The sequence below is a fragment of the Oncorhynchus tshawytscha genome, linkage group LG05 (genome assembly GCF_018296145.1).
Source record: "Oncorhynchus tshawytscha isolate Ot180627B linkage group LG05, Otsh_v2.0, whole genome shotgun sequence".
Taxonomy (NCBI): Eukaryota; Metazoa; Chordata; class Actinopteri; order Salmoniformes; family Salmonidae; genus Oncorhynchus; species Oncorhynchus tshawytscha.
Window position 1 is genome coordinate 64,272,251 of NC_056433.1, and position 18,647 is coordinate 64,290,897.

An 18,647-nucleotide genomic window follows, 5' to 3' on the forward strand; every position below is an offset into this window, starting at 1 on the left:
GGACTGGACAGTCTATGGCTGGGAGGGACAGGGGAGAGGACAGTCTATGGCTGGGAGGGACTGGGAGGGGGGAGAGGACAGTTATGGCTGGGAGGGACAGGGGAGAGGACAGTCTGGGGCTGGGAGAGGACAGTCTGGGGCTGGGAGGGACAGGGGAGAGGACAGTCTGGGGCTGGGAGGGACAGGGGAGAGGACAGTCTGGGGCTGGGAGGGACAGGGGAGAGGACAGTCTGGGGCTGGGAGGGACAGGGGAGAGGACAGTGTATGGCTGGGAGGGACAGGGGAATGACGTAGTAGTCCTGACATGGAGCGGTCCATAAAACATCCAGTTCTTCAGATGAAATTATGAGCATTGCCTTTTGATGGTCATGGCACTGACATTTGTTATAATTAGGGGAGTTCTTCAGCCTCCCAGAATGTTAGCTCATGCTACGGAAAGAAACGGTTGATACATGACTGGATTTCCTTGGCTGTGGAACAGCCTCACTGACGGTCTCCATTTCCTCATTTAACAGATTTCAGGATTCCCCCTGCATCTTCCATTCTCAGAGGTCCGGCCCATTATCGAGGCAGTCTATAGTACAGGCGTCCACAACGTGGAGGCGTCCAATGTGGAGTTTGCCCTGGCAGTTCATGTCCATGCCTACCCTAACAATGTCCTGTCTGTCTGGGTTTACCTGGCCTCACTCATCCGCACACGATAACTCCATTGCAGAGGTATAGACATGCTTGTTTTTCATAAATGCACTTTACAATATTGTTTACCTGTATCTTTATGAAGAAACGTTTAGAGCACAACTACCTTTTAGACTACAGTACATATACATGCACAGGAATAATTCAATATTAAACTGATTATGCAATAGTCATCTAAACACCTAACTCCTTTTCTTAAATCGGCATAATGTCAAAATCAAAGCATACACCGATTAAAACATGTAAACACCTTAACTTGCATTCCAACATTTTAATCAAATTATATTAATCTGACTATCCACAATAGTCAGTGTGTGCATGTAACCGTGATCTATTGATTTGGTATTGTCATTTAGTCTTGTATTTGAGTGTGATAGCTCTGGATGACACCGAGTTGGGTTTGTTTACCATTCCTATGGAATCACAATTAACTTAACTGTAGCTACCGAATCTGACAGTCTTGTGTTATGTGCAGTGTAATAACAGATTTTATCATAAACTATAAACAAAATACCACATTTGTTTGAATCCTTTACCGCATACATGCTGTATTTCACACTTTAAATCCAATATACTTTTATTGTTCATAACCAATAGAACTTCTCATGCAGATTCTTTGAACAAGCAAATAATGGGTCTCCAGAAGTTGTGCTATGTATAAAGACCAGCACTCAGTGGATCAGAGTAGTTGCTATTTCTCAAATCTGCTCCATTGTCATTCAACTGTATGTCTAGATCATTTTGTGAAGTAACTGGGAGAGCTTATGTGAATTTCAGTGCCCTTACCATTGATTCAATACACAATGACAAAGGGAAAATATTATCACAATCCAATGTTTCTAGCCACAAAGGAGAAAGATAAGAATAAGGGTATTACCTGCAGACAAATACCACCATAACTCTATACCTGAAATGCCTGCCCACATCTGAGGCAATTCTAACAGTGATCTGGCCACCTGTCATCTCTAGAAGTGACATGATCAGTGTTCTCCAGGACTGTGCAGTTTTCCTCAGATTCTTAAGTCACTGACACACCATCTGCCACCGTGTGAATCACCACTCCCAACATGCGAAGAGAACTCACATCTCAACATTGAATTATCTGATGTTTCTAACTTCAATAAATCAACCAATTAAGACTTACAGCAATCAGAGATCTAAAACAAGGAAGTAGGAGCAGAGGTGGTGAACCTAGTCAAAAACTACAGCATACCTGGTTCAATTCACTACAGAAACAACAAGTACTTGATGGTCACGTATAACATCTGCTTTTTGCAACTCAAATTAAAATGTTAAAGGAACACTTTCTCAATAAGGAACTAGAATTTACATTTGCAGATACTTCATACATCCAACACCCATATTTTTCTAAAGGATTACTTCCTAAAAACAGATGGTAATGTCATGAGTTTATTTTTGTATATCTACAAACTATTTTAAGTGACAAAGTACAGAGATTGGTTTATTCCCAGGTGATTAAAGTGCAGATGAGGAACCATTGGGGGGAGGGGGTGGGGGGGGTTGTGGAGCTGGGTCAAAGGTCACTCTCCAGAGCGGCAGCACACCCTGAAGCCACACTGCAGGTTCTGGCAGCCGCTGGCCGTGTCAGCGTGAGGACCTGCAGAGTAACAGAACCGTTAGACCAGTCACTCATACAGTGGGCCAGTTACTGCTGTCCTTAAGAGGGGTCTCACACTTGCCAAGATAATCAGCGATCAAGCGGTTGATGTGTATCCTTCAAACAGCAAGCATAACATCAGTTTGTTGTTCACAAATGTCAAAGCTTGCTAATAAGAGCTGCCCTCTTCCGATTGGCTGACCAATGTGGAGTCTCCTTATTTCATAGAAAATGACTGGTAGCTAGGTTGGTGATTTATCTCGCCTAGTGTGAGTCCCCAGTAATGTGGACATGTACCTATTGCCAAGTTGGACTTCTGTTCACGCTTTTGGTTCAGAAACAATGTTAAATGGTTTACACTAATACTATGGCGTTAAGCATTAAGTTGTAGTGTACACTGAATGAGTTTCTCTGACTACCTTAAAGCCCACTTACCTTCCACCTCATAAGATCAGCAGGGCTGTTACATAAGGAACTTACACGGGGAAACGAGCTGTACAGGTGAGATTCGGAACATTCATACTGGAATACAATCCACCACCAAAAGTCATCCATACAACTCGATACGATACATAATGCTCTTCCTACACATTTGTGCAACATTCAAGTGTATAACATTGCATCACTTAGTTCTATTTTTTGAGAGGTTATTTTCCCCCAATGTTGTAAACTAATGTGTACATTACCGTTGATGTTGTCGCAGTAGTAGAAGTGTTCATCATTGAGGGCAGGACAGGCTGACACCAGCTCCTGTAGCCCCACCTCAGTGATGAGGAGACATCCAGACAGGTTCAGATGCTCCAGGTGAGGAAGCCCTCCACGCTGAGACAGTGCCCTGAAACACACAGAGATTTTATGTCCATAATACACACACTCATTCCCTTCTCAAAATCTATGTTAAAGCAATGTTTACATAGGTGGAATACATAATACAGAGGGGTCATAAGCAGTTTACCTCAAGCCCAGGTCTGTGACCTGATAGCATCCAGACAGGCTGAGGAACCTTAGTGAGCGCCGACCGTCTGACTGATCAGTTCTGTTGTCACACTCCAGGCACAACTGGCCCCCAGAGGAGCATTTAGTCCGAAACTCTGCCCCTGCACTGCCCCTGGTGGTGTGAGACTCATACTGTAGCCCTCCTAAAGTCCTCAGGGCCGTCTCACCAGTGCAGCAGGTGGAATGGCCACAGCCGGCCTCCCCAAGCCCATACTGCTGCTGCCTGTAGGAGGTGCTAAAGCCAGTCCTGAAGCCCCCCGTCCTTCTCCTACAGCAACACGACAATCCCCCTGGCTGAGTCTCCACAAAGCCCCGCACCTCAGGGGTAGACACTCCCCTGCGTCGGTTCCACTCCGCAGCATCCTCGATGTCAGCCAGCTCCAAGGGGTCCAGGACCCAGACCCTGGTGGGGCTGCAGGGGGCTCTGCCCAGTCTCCCTGGCCACTGCTTGAAGATCAGGACCTGCCGGCTGTGCCCAGTCGGACGGAGGCTGCGCTTGTCGAGCAGACTGATGGGAGAAGGAGGGCTCTTCAGAAGCTTGGCTCGTCGGTCAGAGCAGGTGGGAGATGCCAGGTCCCCAAGACCCAGGGACAGCTTCTTCAGTGTGCGGTCAGTGATCTTCTCACAGCCTGAAAGGTCTAGGTGCTCCAGAGAGAGACATGCCCACAGAGATGACCAACTGACAGACAGAAGAGGAAAAAATATATAATTAGAAAAGACAGACAAAATTATTTTAATAGTACATCACACCATGTAGTGTTCAGCATAATTGGTGTGGCACGGATGACATACCTGTCAAAGGCGGAGTCTGTGACATCAGTCTGAGTGAGGTCCAGGTGGGTGAGATTAGGACAGAGACTGAGGATCTGACGCACCTGCAGCAGCAGACACCCATATACATACAGATCATTAACCTACACTCTGCCATGTATAATCTATTCAGTCTCAAACATCCTTCATTCATATGCACCCAGTGTTTCTCAAGGCTCTGCTTTATTGATGTTCTAGGCATATGATCATGAATATTCCTGGTCCATACCATCTTACTGGAGACCGTAGAGCTGTAGGCCAGAACGATGGATCTGACAGAGGAACCCACAGCTGGCAGAAGGTTCTGGATCATTCCATTTAGTAGCTTCTTCTCCCTCTGAGCAGCACTTATAGCCAAGGAGTCTTCACAAGATGCATCTAGACAAGGGAGAATGTGGATAGAAAAGAGGACCATTTTCTAGAAGTCATATCCAAAAAGTTCACCCAAATCTGTAAACACATCTGTGTCACTTCAATCAAACTATGCATTCACTTGATCGTATTAGATGTACTCCTGACAAATACATTAGACTGACTGGTAACTCACCAGACTCATCCACATCTGCATCCTCATCCCACTCCTGGTAGGCCTTGCCCTCATCCTGCAAACCTTTCACCCACTCCTCATCCGGCTCCTGGTTCAGATCATCTGGGGGACCGCGATAGTAATCCCCTGGGAAACAGACACAGAAGGCACACACTCAGCAACTGTTTTCTTAATGAGAAAGGTGTCAAAGGATTGTATTGGTATGGCAGTTTTTCTAGTGTTGACTGCTTTCCCATTGGAGGTGATAAAGTTATAAAAAGGTAAAGGTTGATCTTTGTACCTCTGGCCCAGCGTACAGGGTAGAGGTGTCTCCACAGAGAGCCGGTCTTGGCCAGGTCAGACCAGGCAGAGCACACCTGGCCACAGTGACACAGGTCCTCAGGGCCCAGGTAGCGGAACAGACACAGCAGGACCTCTGTGGGCAGGTGGGAGATGTGGGCGGAGCACAGCTCTTTCTCCAATTCTGAGGAATGATAATAAGCAGAGTTTTATAGTGTTCACACTGAATTTAAGTACAGTTCTTATAAGAGTCTAGAAGTGACATGCTTCTCTACAGTTTACGGTAAATATAGACATCCAAGAATCATTGTTAGACCGCAGCAAACAGTGGGAAATGAGGCAGCAGCATTGTGATTCGGCAGTCCATAAAAATGTTTTTGGTAAGGGTTAGAGTCACGCCTCAAAGGAACATTTGGTTATGGGAAATTTGTGGTCAGTATTAATTTCCTAAACAAGTACTGACCACATCCTCCAATTCAGCATAGTTATGAGGAAGTTGGGATGTAGGTTCTTGAAAGATATTAGGTAAAAGGATTGTGTAGGGAAAGATAGATAGGGTAGATATCAAAGATGTGTACTAACTAAGAAAGATAATGAAGGGATCTGACTCACCATCATCAGTCTTCTCATGGTCAGCATACTTGAAGGCCTTATGCAGCTCCTCTGCCTGGCTCCACAGACTGAGCCCCTTCAGCACCTCTGCTGCACAGTTCCATCGTTGCTGGCTACTGTGCTGCGCTATCACCTGCTTCTTGATGTCTTTCAGCTCCTCATAAGTGAAGTACTGCATCAGCATGGGCTGGAACACCTGGATATACACATTCATTTGCATTACACACAAGCACATGCAAAACAATGCATTACTATAGAAAATACAGAAAGACCCACAGTTCTGAACATGTTATACTTGCTGGTAGGGCTGTGGCGGCCATTATTTTTTCCAGACAGTTATTGCCATGCAAAAAAACTACCGGTTCACGGTCATTTACTGTTTATTAACATAAACACGTTTCGCATCTCCAGGCATCCACGAATACAAGCTGCATACAAGCTGCTGATGCGTGCCTTTGGAAAATCTATAAAAGTCTAATAAATCAATTTACACTGGACAAAAAAACAAAACAAAAAATGATTTTACTGAGTTACAGTTCATATAAAGGAAACCAGTCAATTGAAATAAACAATTTGGGACTTAATCTATGATTTCACGACTGGGAATACAGAAATGCATCGGTTGGTCACAGATACCTTAAAGGAAAAGGTACAGGCATGGATCAGAAAACCGGTCAGTATCTGGTGTGACTACAATCTGCCTCATGCAGGTGACATGTCCTTCGCATAGAGTTGATCAGGCTGTTGATAGTGGCCTGTGGAATGTTGTCCCACTCCACTTCAATGGCTGTGCAAAATTGCTGGATATTGGCGGGACCTGAAACACGCTGTCGTACACACTGATCCAGAGCATCCCACACATGCTCAATGGCTGACATGCCTGTGAGTATGCAGGCCATGAAAAAACTGGGACATTTTCAGATTCGAGGAATTGTGTACAGAGCCTTGCGACAAGGGGCTGTGCATTATCTGAAACATGAGGTGATGGCAGAGGATGATTGGCATGACAATGGACCTCAGGATCTCATCACGGTATCTCTGTGCATTCAAATTGCCATTGATAAAATGAAATTGTGTTCATTGCCCGTAGCTTATGTCTGCCCATACCATAACCCCACTGCCACCATGAGGCACTCTGTTCACAACATTGACACCAGAAACCGCTCGCCCACACGATGCCACTGCCATCTGCCCAGTACAGTTGAAACCGGGATTCATCTGTGAAGAGCACACTTCTCCAGCGTGCCAGTGGCCATCCAAGGTGAGCATTTGCCCACATTAAGTCAGTTATGACGCCGAACTGCAGTCAGGTTGAAACCTTGGTGAGGACGACAAGCACGCAAATGAGCTCACCTGAGACAGTTTCTGACAGTTTGTGCAGAAATTTTTCAGTTGTGCAAACCCAGTTTCATCATAAGCCAGATGTGAAGGTCTTGGACTGGCGTGTTTACACGTCGTCTGAGGTTTGGAGGTCAGTTAGACATATTGCCAAATTCTCTAAAACAATTTGAGGCGGCTTATGGTAGAGAATTTAACATTTCATTCTCTGGCAACAGCTCTGGTAGACATTCCTGCAGTCGGCATGCCAATTGCATACTCCCTCAAAACTTGAGACACCCGTGGCATGTTGTGTGACAAAACCGCACATTTTAGAGTGGCCTTTTATTGTCCCCAGCCCAAGGTGCACCTCTGTAATGATCATGCTGTTTAATAAGCTTCTTGATATGCCACACCTGTCAGGTGGATGAATTATCTTGGCAAAGGTGAAATGCTCACTAACAGGGATAACAAGTATGTGGCCAAAATTTGAGAGAAATAAGCTTCATGTGCGTCCAAGAAAAAAAATGAGGCTCATGAAAGATGGGACCAGCTTATGTTGCGTTTACGTTTTTGTTCAGTATAATATACACCATATTTTAGTGAGGCCTAAAGAAAAATTATGATATGAAGAAAATTGTTCATTTAGCTGCCATTATTTTATATGATTTTATAATAATAAGAATATAATTGAACTTAGTTGAATAAAATATAAATTATATTTTTCCCATTCCGGAGCAAGTGAAGTGGCCATGTGGAGTGTAAAAGTGATCATTTAGAGTTATTTGGCAACTTTAGTTGGGAATAATACAAACCTTAGAATGTCTTAGAAATCAAAACATATATGGCCTGCATGACGCGACTATAAGCTATTGATGATTTGAGAAAGCTTGCACTCGTATTACTTAGAATGTATTTAGTGTTGTTTACACTGCTCCAAACAGGCAGAGAAATAATATTGTAATCTAACAACACCTGTTGGTCACATAATACTCACTAAGTCAAGTGTCTTCCACAGATCTGACATCGCCTTTCCCTCCTGAGCAACCAGTAAACATCAGTTTGGAGGTTTTTTTTCACGTCCTCCACATCCACTTTGCTGTCGACATCATTACAGTGTTCAGAGTTTGTTATAACCAATTTATTGATGCGATTATGATAGGCTATAGGTCAGGCCCTATTGGTCACATGCATGCGATGAATACATGTTTCACGTAAAGAAAGCAAGGGTTGAGGGAATAGGGAAATGAGGGATTTCGAAACAAGTAAAAAACTAAAATGGCTGAAGTGATGTTGCAGCTTCAGCACAATAAATACTTTCTGTGATGTGGTACCTTTTCACTGCAGTAGGGGGGACAGTCACACAGGCAATCGCTGTTTGTTTAACACAGTGGGATTGAGCTCCCGATTAATGTGTCTTAATTATTTGGGGCGGCAGCGTAGCCTAGTGGTTAGAGCTTTGGACTAGTAACCGGAAGGTTGCAAGTTCAAACCCCCAAGCTGACAAGGTACAAATCTGTCGTTCTGCCCCTGAACAGGCAGTTAACCCACTGTTCCTAGGCCATCATTGAAAATAAGAATTTGTTCTTAACTGACTTGCCTAGTTAAATAAAGGTAAAAAAAAAAAAATGTTTAACCAAACAGTGTGCTTAAAGCATATGTATGTGATTTTATTCAAACACATAGGGTGTGTCTATATGAAAAAATAAGTTTCAACATTTCGACCAATTGATTGGTCTCAAGCACAGGACGACTCTCGGTCGACCAAGATTTTGTTTCTTCGGGGACAGCCCTGTTAAGAACACATTTCACTCCACACATCAACCAGTTTGTGCACCGCCCTACGGGACTCCCGATCACGGCCGGTTGTGACACAGCCCAGGATCAAACCCGGGTCTGTAGTGACGCCTCTAGCACTGAGATGCAGTGCCTTAGACTGCTGCGCCACTCGGGAGGCCCTGACAGGTAATATTCTAATATTCTACCCAAACTCTGTATGTCATGGGCTCTCCAACCCTGTTCCTGCAGCTAACCAGTGCTTAATTTAGGTACCAAGTGAAATCTGTTCGGGAACATCAATAGTCAAATGTTTCCGCAACAAAACATATTTCACTAAACTCTTGACAGCCCCTCTGCGAGCTCAAGAAAGGAATAAAGGAGAGAGCGGAGATGGAAATGCACAGTGGTGAGATTCTGCATAGCTAACGGTAATGTGTCACCCGATTAATTCTAAAAAGCCCTATTACTAGGCTATTCCAAAATCAAATTCACTATAATTGTAGGCTAACTTTAAGTCACCCTGCACAATCAATGAACCAACAGCATTGCCTAGCATTGCATACGTTCTCTACCTGAATCATGGACAGAGATTTGGGAGCGTAGCATTAGGTAACCAGTCCATCCAGTATACATAATAATACAGTCCACAGATTTGTTTAATTTTGTAGTATAGGCTAGACCAATTATGTGCCAAAGATCTTTTCTGATTTATGTTTCTATGCAATGTGTAATAGGCGGTAGGTTATGTATTGTATAACGGCACAATCATAACTTTAATTAATTGTTTTTTAGGCTTGGGCTCAAAAGCCTACACAAACTAATATGCTTATGTTTGTCTTGAATGAATCATCACCTTAGAAAGCGATGTCCATTTTGTTGTGGCTTTGAAACAACATCCACAATGACCATGACCATGTTTTCAGTTTCAACCTGCTGTTGAACTTTCCTTCAAATTGATCGCCACAGTGACGTGTGTTTTAAAGCACAATACTATTTTGATGATAAGTGTCTGATGTGATTTTTGAATGCATTTGCATTGATGTCAGAGTGGCTAGAGGGACAATAGAGCTCTGAGTACCAGACCATTAGAACCTGATGGAGGGACAATAGAGCCCTGAGTACCAGGCCATTAGGACCTGATGGTCATTAGCAAGTTGGGTACTACCAAAGCATGTCCAGAGTGCATAAGAAGAAATTACCGTGACTCAATGGTCACATGGAATTTTACTGCAGTCATGACTAATGACTGTCAGTGTGGTGGTAATACGGTCACTGCAACAGCCCTACTTGAAGGTATCCATTCATGGACATTACACTGGATATACACTACTGTTCAAAAGGTTGGGATCACTTAGAAATGTCCTTGTTTTTTGAATAATAAAAAAATAAAGAGTCCATTAAGATAGCATCAAATTGATCAGAAATACTGTGTAGACATTGTTAATGTCAGCTTCATTAAAAATAACCGCAAAGCACCAGTCTCAACGTCAACAAATCTCAGACTGGCGAATAAAAATAAAATATTAAGATGCGCAAAAGAACACAGACACTGGACAGAGAAACTCTGCCTAGAAGGCCAGCATCCCGGAGTCACCTCTTCACTGTTGACGTTGAGACTGGTGTTTTGCGGGTACTATTTAATGAAGCTGCCAGTTGAGGACTTGTGAGGCGTCGGTTTCTCAAACTAGACACTCTAAAGTACAGTACTTGTCCTTTAGCTCAGTTGTGCACCGGGTCCTCCCACTCCTCTTTCTATTCTGGTCAGAGCCAGTTTGCGCTGTTCTGTGAAGGGAGTAGTACGAAATCTTCAGTTTCTTGGCAATTTCTCGCATGGAATAGCCTTAATTTCTCAGAACAAGAATAGACTGACGCGTTTCAGAAGAAAGTTATTTGTTTCTGGCCATTTTGAGCCTGTAATCGAACCCACAAAATTCTGTTGCTCCAGATACTCAAATAGTCTAAAGGCCAGTTTTATTGCTTCTTTAAAATCAGGACAACAGTTTGCAGCTGTGCTAACATAATTGCAAAAGGGTTTTCTAATGATCAGTTAGCCTTTTAAAATGCTAAACTTGGATTAGCGTGCCCTTGAAACACAGGAGTGATGGTTGCTGATAATGGGCCTCTGTACACCTATGTAGATTTTCCTTTTTAATTTTTTTAAATTTTTTTAAATCAGCCGTTTCCAGCTACAATAGTCATTTACAACATTAACAATGTCTACACTGTATTTCTGATCAAGTTGATGTTATTTTAAATGGACAAAAAAATGTTATTTTCTTTCAAAAGCAAAGACATTTCTAAGTGAACCCAAACTTTTGAATGGCAGTGTAACAAATATGTACACCGCTCAAAAAAATAAAGGGAACACTTAAACACAATGTAACTCCAAGTCAATCACACTTCTGTGAAATCAAACTGTCCACTTAGGAAGCAACACTGATTGACAATAAATTGCACATGCTGTTGTGCAATGGAATAGACAACAGGTGGAAATGATAGGCAATTAGCAAGACACCCCCAATAAAGGAGTGGTTCTGCAGGTGGTGACCACAGACCACTTCTCAGTTCCTATGCTTCCTGGCTGATGTTTTGGTCACTTTTGAATACTGGTGGTGCTTTCACTCTAGTGGTAGAATGAGTCGGAGTCTACAACCCACACAAGTGGCTCAGGTAGTGCAGCTCATCCAGGACGACACATCAATGCGAGCTGTGGTAATAAGGTTTGCCATGTCTGTCAACGTAGTGTCCAGAGCATGGAGGCGCTACCAGGAGACAGGCCAGTACATCAGGAGACGTGGAGGAGGCCGTAGGAGGGCAACAGCCCAGCAGCAGGACCGCTACCTTCGCCTTTGTGCAAGGAGGAGCAGGAGGAGCACTGCCAGAGCCCTGCAAAATGACCTCCAGCAGGCCACAAATGTGCATGTGTCTGCTCAAACGGTCAGAAACTCCATGAGGGTTGTATGAGGACCCGGCATCCACAGGTGGGGGTTGGGCTTACAGCCCAACACCGTGCAGGATGTTTGGCATTTGCCAGAGAACACCAAGATTGGCAAATTCGTCACTGGTGCCCTGTGCTCTTTACAGATGAAAGCAGGTTCACACTGAGCACATGTGACAGACGTGACAGAGTCTGGAGACGCCATGGAGAACGTTCTGCTGGCTGCAACATGACCGGTTTGATGGTGGGTCAGTCATGGTGTGGGGTGGCATTTCTTTGGGAGGGGCCGCACAGCCCTCCATGTGCTCGCCAGAGGTAGCCTGACTGCCATTAGGTACCGAGATGAGATCCTCAGACCCCTTGTGAGACCATATGCTGGTGCGGTTGGCCCTGGGTTCCTCTTAATGCAAGACAATGCTAGACCTCATGTGGCTGGAGTGTGTCAGCAGTTCCTGCAAGAGGAAGGCATTGATGCTATGGACTGGCCCAAGTCTGGGAGACCATCCGCCACCTCATCAGGAGCATGCCCAGGCGTTGTAGGGAGGTCATACAGGCACATGGAGGCCACACACACTACTGAGCCTCATTTTGACTTGTTTTAAGGACATTACATCAAAGTTGGATCAGCTTGTAGTGTGGTTTTCCACTTTAATTTTAAAGTGTGACTCCAAATCCAGACCTCCATGGGTTGATAAATTTGATTTCCATTGATAATGTGTGATTTTGTTGTCAGCACATTCAACTATGTAAAGCAAAAAGTATTTAATAAGAATATTTCATTCATTCAGATCTAGGATGTGTTATTTTAGTGTTCCCTTTATTTTTTTGAGCAGTGTATTAATACTGTACACAAAGTCCTACATCAGAATACCCTACATATAAATTACTTGTAGATTATTATATCATACCTCTTCCTCCTCCTTCATATGGGGTAAGAAGTCCTGTGTGAATGCCTCAAGTCTTTCCTTCAGCTGCTGGGCATAGTTGAGCTGCTCATTTTCACTCTGCAAATATATCAAACATTACACATCAGACAAACAACTGACTGTCATTCACTCCCCCTAAGAATGCCAGCTATCCTCCACTTCTGCCAAATCAATACTGTCAAACATACAAGAGTCAACAGACCAGCAAAACACTCAAATACCTTCCCTTGCAGGATAAGAAAATAAACATGTTTGAGGCTAAACTTGAAATACCCTCGATTTAACTGAGCAATGTTTTCCTCCAATTCATGCATTTCATCAACAAATCTGTACTCTCTAAACCAAAAAGCATTCTAATGGCATTTACAAAAAATGTAACAAAGTCTTGTTTATGAGGTTTAATTAAAACATTCTTTCCTCTCCTAGTTGAAGACTAAATCCCACTGCCCAAACAGTGGAATTTATATTTGTTTTTTAGCAAACTGGGCCTGGGACAGACTCCGGGTTCTCCTCAGGATATTTTTAACAAGGTGGTGCTGCTGAGGAACACCTGCAACTGCAATTTCCTGCAATCTAGAGCAAAAAAAAATGCAACAAAAAGCGTTTGAATTAGGCTACCCCTCTAAAAACATATTTTTCTGTCTATAAACGATGTCCACAGGCCCATTTAATGCATGTTCTGCTTGGCGCTCTCTACAAGCTACAAAATAAAGTACCTCCTAACGCCAAACATATATATCATAATTGTATACAAGCAACATAATGCCAAGAACTCAAAAGATCTCTCAATTATTTTATTTATGTTCAAATTGCATGCATCTACCATAGAATTGCTAACCATTTCTCTTTTCTGAATTGAGGCATATTGTTCAATCGTGTGTTGCGCTTAGAAAACGCCAGTTTCACGAAAGTAAAAAAGTGTTTAAAAGGTTATCAGGAAACCAAGACCTTCTTTAACCAGACTGTTGTCATTGTAGTACATGGGCTTGCTCCTACCTAAATGTCTCTGATTTGGTCCTGCCGTACATACCTACACGTACGCTACGGTCACAAGACGCAGGCCTTCTAACTGTCCCTAGAATTTCTAAGCAAACAGCTGGAGGCATTTTTCAACGCAGATACCGATTATTGGAGGACCCAAAAAAAAGGCGATACCGATTAATCGGCCGATTTTTTTAAAATTTGATTTGTAATAATGACAATTACAACAATACTGAATGAACACTTATTTTAACTTAATATGATACATCAATAAAATCAATTTAGCCTCAAATAAATAATGAAACATGTTCAATTTGGTTTAAATAATGCAAAAACAAAGTGTTAGAGAAGAAAGTAAAAGTGCAATATGTGCCATGTAAGAAAGCTAACGTTTAAGTTCCTTGCTCGGAACATGAGAACATATGAAAGCCGGTGGTTCCTTTTAACATGAGTCTTCAATATTCCCAGGTAAGAAGTTTTAGGTTGTAGTTATTATAGGAATTATAGGACTATTTCTCTCTATACCATTTGTATTTCATTAACCTTTGACTATTGGATGTTCTTATAGGCACTTTAGTATTGCCAGTGTAACAGTATAGCTTCCATCCCTCTCCGTGCCGCTACCTGGGCTCGAACCAGGAACACATCGACAACAGCCACCCTCGAAGCAGCGTTACCCATGCAGAGCAAGGAGAACAACTACTCCAAGTCTCAGAGCGAGTGACGTTTGAAATGCTATTAGCGCACACCCCGCTAACTAGCTAGCCATTTCACATCGGTTACACCAGCCTAATCTCGGGAGTTGATAGGCTTGAAGTCATAAACAGCGCAATGCTTGAAGCACAGGGAAGAGCTGCTGGCAAAACGCACGAAACTGCTGTTTGAATGAATGCTTACGACCTTGCTGGTGCCTACCATCGCTCAGTCAGACTGCTCTATCAAATCATAGACTTAATTATAACATAATAATACACAGAAATACGAGCCTTTGGTCATTAATATGGTCGAATCCGGAAACTATCATTTCGAAAACAGAACGTTTATTCTTTCAGTGAAATACAGAACCGTTACGTATTTTATCTAACGGATGGCATCCCGAAGTCTAAATATTGCTGCACAACCTTCAATGTTATGTCATAATTACGTAAAATTCTGGCATATTAGTTCGCAATGAGCCAGGCGGCCCAAACTGTTGCATATACCCTGACTCTGCGTGCAATGAACGCAAGAGAAGTGACACAATTGCACCTGGTTAATATTGCCTGCTAAACTTTCTTTTAGCTAAATATGCAGGTTTAAAAATATATACTTCTGTGTATTGATCTTAAAAAAGGCATCGATGTTTATGGTCAGGTACACATTGGCGCAACGACAGTCCTTTTTTGAGAATGCGCACCGCATCGATTATATGCAACGCAGGACACACTAGATAAACTAGTAATATCATCAACCATGTGTAGTAATAACTAGTGAATATGATTGATTGTTTTTTATAAGATAAGTTTAATGCTAGCTAGCAATTTACCTTGGCTTCTTACTGTATTTGCGTAACAGGCAGGCTCCTCGTGAGGCAGGTGGTTAGAGCGTTGGACTAGTTAACCGTAAGGTTGCAAGATTGAATCCCTGAGCTGACCGGGTAAAAATCTGTCGTTCTGCCCCTGAACAAGGCAGTTAACACACCATTCCTAGGCTGTCCTTGAATGTGTTCTTAACTGACTTGCATCGTTAAATAAAGTAGTAAAAAAAATATTTTAAAACAATCGGGAAAATCGTCATCCAAAAAAAAATAGATTTCCGATTGTTATGAAAACTTGAAATTGGCCATTCCGATTAATCGGTCAACCTCTAGCGTGGGGGCTGTGCTTTGGCAAAGTGGGTGGGGTTATATCCTGCCTGGTTGGCCCTGTCCGGGGGGTATCGTCGGACAGACAGGTCCACAGTGTCTCCTGACCCCTCCTGTCTCAGTCTCCAGTATTTATGCTGCAGTAGTTTGTGTGTCAGGGGGCTAGGGTCAGTCTGTTATATCTAGAGTATTTCTCCTGTCTTGTCTTGTGTGAATTTAAGTATGCTCTCTAATTCTTTCTCTCTCTCTCTGAGGACCTGAGCCCTAGGACCATGCCTCAGGACTACCTGGCCTGATGACTCCTTGCTGTCCCCAGTCCACCTGGCCTTGCTGCTGCTCCAGTTTCAACTGTTCTGCCTGCGGCTATGGAACCCTGACCTGTTCACCGGAGGTGCTACCTGTCCCAGACCTGTTGATTTCAACTCTCTAGAGACAGCAGGAGCGGTAGATGATCGACTATGAAAAAGCCAACTGACATTTACTCCTGAGGTGCTGACCTGTTGTACCCTCGACAACCACTGTGATTATTATTATTTGACCCTGCTGGTCATCTATGAACATTTGAACATCTTGGCCATGTTCTGATATAATCTCCACCCGGCACAGCCAGAAGAGGACTGGTTTCTTCCTAGGTTCTGGACTTTCTAGGGAGTTTTTCCTAGCCAGTGCTTCTACACCTGCATTGCTTGCTGTTTGGGGTTTTAGGCTGGGTTTCTGTACAGCACTTTGAGATATCAGCTGATGTAAAAAGGGCGTAATAAATCAATTTGATTAGTAATATTACATGCCTGTCTGTAGGATGAATCACTACAGTGATAGTCTACCATTTCATAAAAAGCATGACTCAATTGGACACAACACAAAGCCTCAAGGGCAACAGGGATTATTTGAGAGCCTTTTTCATAAATGTCATTATGTTAGTGTCAGTGCTTCTGCTGATATCATTAGTGGAGTCACCTTAACGCTTCTCAGCCCTTTCTCAAACAGGGACAACATCTCTGAGAGCTTGTTGTCGGAGTGTACATTATACACATTGCAGCTGCGCTGCTGCAACAGGCCAATGATGTACTCATTCTCAATCTGTTCATGCATCTTGAACTCCTTGAAGGTAGCACACAGCGACTGAAGAAATGAGCGGAAGTCATTGTTGTTGGAGAAGTTGGTCTTTGACAGCTGTGGTAGAATGGAGAAAAATAACATGTCAAAGTTACTCAGATAACAAAAGTATAAAGCTGTGTGTTGCTAATTAACAAAGTGTGTGTATTGTAATATAATAATTTAGTGGGGACTTATATTTGTCCTATTTAATACATAAATGCTCATGGGTGAATTGGATGGTTTTTTTTGCATATCCCAACTCTCCTTGAGACACCCTCAGCCAGGGTCTGCCATTATCAGCTGCGACCCTGGAGCAATTCAATTTAAGTGCCTTGCTCAAGGGCACAGTGGGAGATTTTTTTTACCTTGTCTCAGGGATTCGAACTAGCAACCTTTCGGTTACTGGCCCAACGTTCTAACCACTAGGCAGCCTACCACCTTTGTGTGTGTGTGTAAACTACAATATATTTATCTTGCGGACGTGAACACATAAGCAACATAATTGTGAACATGCCTGTATGAGAGGAACTTGGGCCAAAACAAGCCCCATAAATGGAGGCCAGGTTGTGAGGAAGGATCAGTATTCACCAATTTCATTGTGTTTTGCTCATGCCAAGTTATGTGACATTAGGTAAAAGCTTGGGGGAAAATACAGTTAGCCACGGTACTGCGTAGTAAATAGCTGGCTAGCAGGGTTGGGGAGAACCAATAATTGCTATATATGCTAGATGACTGACAGGGGGAGCTGTTTTGAAGCGTCACATCTCCATTTTGGCACTCCCCCCAGTGTAATTTTTTATAAAGCTATAGAAGTGCATTTATTAACATATACAGTTGTTGTTGTCACATGTAATCTATTCCAGATGCATAGTTTTTAATAAATACTAAATAAATCATTATGTGAGCTAAATATGAGAAAATAAACATTTCCCTAAAGTATATTTTTTTGGAAAGCTATGTTACTGTACCCATTATAAAACAAAATACATGTAATTTTGCCCTTAAAACATTTAATTGAAATACTGTAGAATTCCATTCATTCCTTCTGGGGAGTGCCAATATGGCCGACGGTGGCGTCAAAGCTTATTACGTGCCATAGCAAGCATTAGCAATCCAGGGTTTTTATACATCACTGGGAGTAACATGTAATCACAAACAAACGAACTATAATCAGTTACATTAGCAGCAAAAATACTGTAATCAAATTAGATACTTTGAAAAACGAAATAAGTGCTTAGATTACTTTTAAAAATCCAGAAAGGATGTGTGAGAAAAAAATACATTATGACACCTTTATTTTGACATTCAATTCACCATTGAAAAAAAGCGCAAATGTATGTTTTGTTCCACTTGAGCGAGGCTCACCACAGTCCAGACTAAATGCGTTTGATTGATCATTTTAATCTTCTTCTAATGCCTCTTACGGGAAAAGTAAATCATATTAAATTACTGAGTTTGGGTATTCCAAAAATGACGTTACTGGTTACAATTTTGGACAGGTAACTAACGTTGGTAGCCAACTAACAGATTACACTAGAAGGTAATCTCCAACCCTGCTAGCACAACGTGTTGCATAACAACGTGACTCGCAAACTTCAGACGGGTTAATCCACGTAACTAACTAGCTAGCTAGAACTGTTTGCTATACAAGTTGGCAAAAGTATAATGTCATTGAAGTTGCTAGCCAGCTAACATGCTAGTTGAGACATTTCCCAAGTAACGTTAGCCAGCGACGGACATAACAACTATGCCAAAAACACAACACCCATTTCTCCGACTAGCTAGCTAACCACTGCGTAACAAATAACAGGCAGAATGCTAGCTACATAGCTTACGTTTTTTGGGCAAATTCATATTGCTTTATACAGACCTTCTCACAGTAAAGTCCCACCAACTGTTTCATTCGCCAGTGTGGCCCAGTGAAAACATCCACCTCGTCGGGAAAAGGAGCCATCTTCACTCCATAGAAACTAATCAGCACTGACTGAGTTGCTTCTTGCGTCGCGTATTAGATGCTAACTGGTTAGCTTAGCATTGGGGAAGTGATAATGGGCATGCGCACTCCTGTTTCTCCACGTACCAGACAGCGAACGTCACAGACACCGGGAAAGTTGATCCTCCTCAACACTTAACGCCACTCCAGTTACAGTGTTTTCGGAAAATATTTAGACCTCTTCACCTTTTCCACATATTGTTACATTACAGCC

The 18,647-nt window shown here is 42.7% G+C and overlaps 2 protein-coding genes across 6 annotated transcripts in view; one reads left to right on the plus strand and one right to left on the minus strand.

Moving 5' to 3' along the window:
- The window catches only part of cc2d2a (coiled-coil and C2 domain containing 2A), a 32,437-nt gene extending 30,611 nt beyond the window's left edge, over positions 1 to 1,826 (plus strand). For all 4 annotated transcript variants that reach the window (XM_024421805.2, XM_024421808.2, XM_024421806.2 and 1 more), the window contains one exon: positions 516 to 1,826. In XM_024421805.2, coding sequence (XP_024277573.1) covers positions 516 to 704 — 189 coding nt within the window. In that variant the 3' untranslated portion in view covers positions 705 to 1,826. The remainder of the gene's footprint in view (positions 1 to 515) is intronic.
- LOC112251105 (F-box/LRR-repeat protein 5) lies at positions 1,256 to 18,527 on the minus strand. 2 transcript variants are annotated; one of them, XM_024421816.2, is made up of 11 exons: positions 18,311 to 18,527; positions 16,300 to 16,515; positions 12,501 to 12,596; positions 5,559 to 5,754; positions 4,948 to 5,130; positions 4,668 to 4,793; positions 4,350 to 4,498; positions 4,103 to 4,185; positions 3,270 to 3,989; positions 3,001 to 3,149; positions 1,256 to 2,314 (listed from the first exon to the last, which is right to left on the minus strand). In XM_024421816.2, exons 1-11 carry the CDS (start codon positions 18,392 to 18,394, stop codon positions 2,238 to 2,240), a joined length of 2,079 nt encoding a protein of 692 aa, XP_024277584.1. In that variant the 5' UTR covers positions 18,395 to 18,527; the 3' UTR covers positions 1,256 to 2,237. The 2 variants fall into 2 exon arrangements, with proteins under 2 accessions (XP_024277584.1, XP_024277585.1); XM_024421817.2 differs by lacking the exon at positions 16,300 to 16,515.
- Positions 18,528 to 18,647: the final 120 nt, after the last annotated feature.